Raw genomic sequence first — 2,668 nt, 5'->3', positions numbered from 1 at the left:
TTCATGACTCCATCAGTACTGATATCGTGGTCCATTGTTAATTTGTTATTTGCATCTTTTTAATATTTATTAGAATTTATCACTATTCTATATCTAAGGATCCTTTTTTTTTTTTTGGTAATTAACTTAGCTTTATTAATTGCCAAAAGTGATCATTACAATACCACAGCTAGACATAACACAGTCTGCTGTCTCAAGTAAAAAAACACACCTGACCATATCCTGCTAAGAGGGGGGATACTAGCGCAGACCTCCAATATCATGGAAGGTGCAAACTGTTGAGATCATAGCAGGGGGACACATAGACTATAGGATCCTATCTAGTAGCTAGAAGATGTACTGTCTTAGAAGTTGCTGAATACCAGGTAGTGCCCTGATGTTACATGTAACTGCCACTTCCTTTGCTACTACTTCCACAGATCTGCTCATTTGCTCAAATTGCCTTTGATTTCTCTCTATCCATATGGCATGGACACCCTCTGTATAAACCATTTTCACCACTTGCGCAGCTTGAGAATTCCCCTTGCTACTTTTAATTAACCACTGTAGGTGAGTGTTCCAATTTACAGGTCCTGGATGATCTTTCTGTAACCAAACAAATAGTCTAGTCCACATGGAGCATGCAAAGGGACACTAGCACAAACAAATGATCTCTAGTTTCCAGTAATGCATCACAGAATATGCATTTAGGTTCAATGTCCATATCCCATGCAACCAGTCTCTCTTTTGTAAGAAGTCTATCTTGAATATGGAGCCACAGCGTGAAAATAGCTTTAGGCCTTGCTGCATTCCTGAACATCATGCATTTCCATGGCACTCTCACATTATATTCCAAGAGTTGTAGATATATTTGTCTTACTATACTCTTGCCAGCTTTAAGTGGTTGCTGCAGTTCATTCCAAGTAGGTTGTGTTGCCAAGATCTTTCTTAGCATCCAGCTTGCCTGCTTAGGCATGGTGAAATTTTCCAGCTGTTGATTTTTTAAGTAGTACATATGCACCCATTTAATCCACATTTAATCCTGTTTGTGGGTCAGGTCCCAGAACTTTTTAAGAAGAACAGCTTTGTTCCACACGTGTAAATTAATCAGATTCAAGCCTCCTACACGTTTGGGAGTACGAAGCCTGTCCCAAGACACTAAGGCCTTTTTCGTAATAGAATTCATCCCTGACCACACATAACTCCTACAGTGAGCCTCAATAGCTTTCATTACCTTAGAGGGGATTTGAAATAGTTGTGCCCAGAAAGCCTGAATACCAAATAAAACTGATTGTACAAGCTGAATTCTGCCTGCATATGAAAGTTGTTTTGTAGTCCAGGAAGATATTCTAGTAACCATTTTAGTAATGAGTGGTTGCCATTGTAAGATGGACATCTTCTTGGTGGATAAAGGGATTCCCAGGTACCCGAATGGCATTTCTCCTTGCCCAAATCCCAACTGTTGGAGTATTTGCTCTCTTATAGATTGCTTCACACCTCCAAAATAGACAGAACTCTTTTCCATATTAGCTTGCAGACCAGAGGAAGTAGAAAACATTTCAAATACTTGTTTTAAAGCAGCAGTTGACTCTAGATCGCCCTTAGCAAATAGTAGCAGATCATCAGCAAAACTAAGGTGTGTTATGCCTAGTTTTGCACATCTGGGGTGGTGTTTGAAGCCTGAGTGATTTTTCAATGAGTTCAATCCCCTACTTAGGTATTCCATGGCAATGGGAAACAGAAAAGGGGATATGGGGTCCCCTTGTCTGAGCCCCTTTGCAGCCTCAAAAGGAGGAGTAGGCTCACCATTGATAATGATTGAGTAATTAACTGTCTTTACACACTCCAGGGTCCACCTCATGAACTTCTGAGGAAAACCAAGTCCCTCCATAACCTGTTCAAGATATATCCCTTCCACTGAGTCATAGGCCTTCTTTAGGTCTATCTTAATCATACACCTAGGGCAGGAGTTTTTTCTAGCATACCCCTTGACCAGTTCATGGGCTAGGATCACATTATCAACAATCTGTCTGCCTGGAATGAACCCAGCCTGAGCATTGCATATAATTGAGAATATGGCTTTTTGTAATCTGGTAGCTAGCATCTTTGAGATAATCTTGTACAGGACTGTACAACAGGCCTTCCTCCATCCATCTACTCTTCTTCTTGTAAAAAAAAAAAAAAATCTCTCAATTTTCCATACTCCATTTTCAATATGAGGATCCGAAAACCCATACCTAATTCTCTTTCATCTTCATCAACATCATCATCCCTGATTTTCTTTAACAAGATTAGATTTTTCAACCTTGGTTTTTTTTTCCAGATTTTTCGTTCTTTTTTCTTCAGATTTTTTTTTAATTTGATTTGGGAAAACAGTGATTATAATCCAAACAAACCCAAATGTGAAAGGAAGCTTCCTAACACCAAGTAGAACAAAGTTCATCAATTAATTTGATCAAACAATCAAGAATTTAAAGAAACCCACTTGGTGTTCTTCATAGCTTTCCCCACAATGGAGTTTAATTTTCTCCCCAAATCAACTCAAAGAATCTCCAACCAAGCAACAAGTAGCAACGCAGTTTAATTTATGAATATATAATAGGTATTATTTTGACAAAAAAAATGGAGATGGGTATTAAATAGGGTGAAGAAGAAGATGAAGTAGCCTAAAAATGGAGGGAATTTAAAT

General features: G+C 38.6%; 1 protein-coding gene across 1 annotated transcript; it reads right to left on the bottom strand.

The window, feature by feature from the left end:
- Positions 1 to 327: 327 nt before the first annotated feature.
- LOC132637107 (uncharacterized) lies at positions 328 to 955 on the bottom strand. Its single transcript, XM_060354253.1, has 2 exons — positions 635 to 955; positions 328 to 585 (listed from the first exon to the last, which is right to left on the bottom strand). Exons 1-2 carry the CDS (start codon positions 953 to 955, stop codon positions 328 to 330), a joined length of 579 nt encoding a protein of 192 aa, XP_060210236.1.
- Between the last annotated feature and the right edge of the window lie 1,713 nt (positions 956 to 2,668).

This window comes from Lycium barbarum, chromosome 4 (genome assembly GCF_019175385.1).
Source record: "Lycium barbarum isolate Lr01 chromosome 4, ASM1917538v2, whole genome shotgun sequence".
In the NCBI taxonomy this organism is placed as follows: domain Eukaryota; kingdom Viridiplantae; phylum Streptophyta; class Magnoliopsida; order Solanales; family Solanaceae; genus Lycium; species Lycium barbarum.
This window is presented reverse-complemented; position numbering and strand designations above follow the sequence as displayed.

Coding starts and splice junctions, on each gene's coding strand:
- LOC132637107 (XM_060354253.1), bottom strand. CDS start 955: ATGCCTAAGCAGGCAAGCTGGATGCTAAGAAAGATCTTGGCAACACAA. Junction 586..634: donor GAGATCATTTGTTTGTGCTA/GTGTCCCTTTGC, acceptor GTTTGGTTACAG/AAAGATCATCCAGGACCTGT.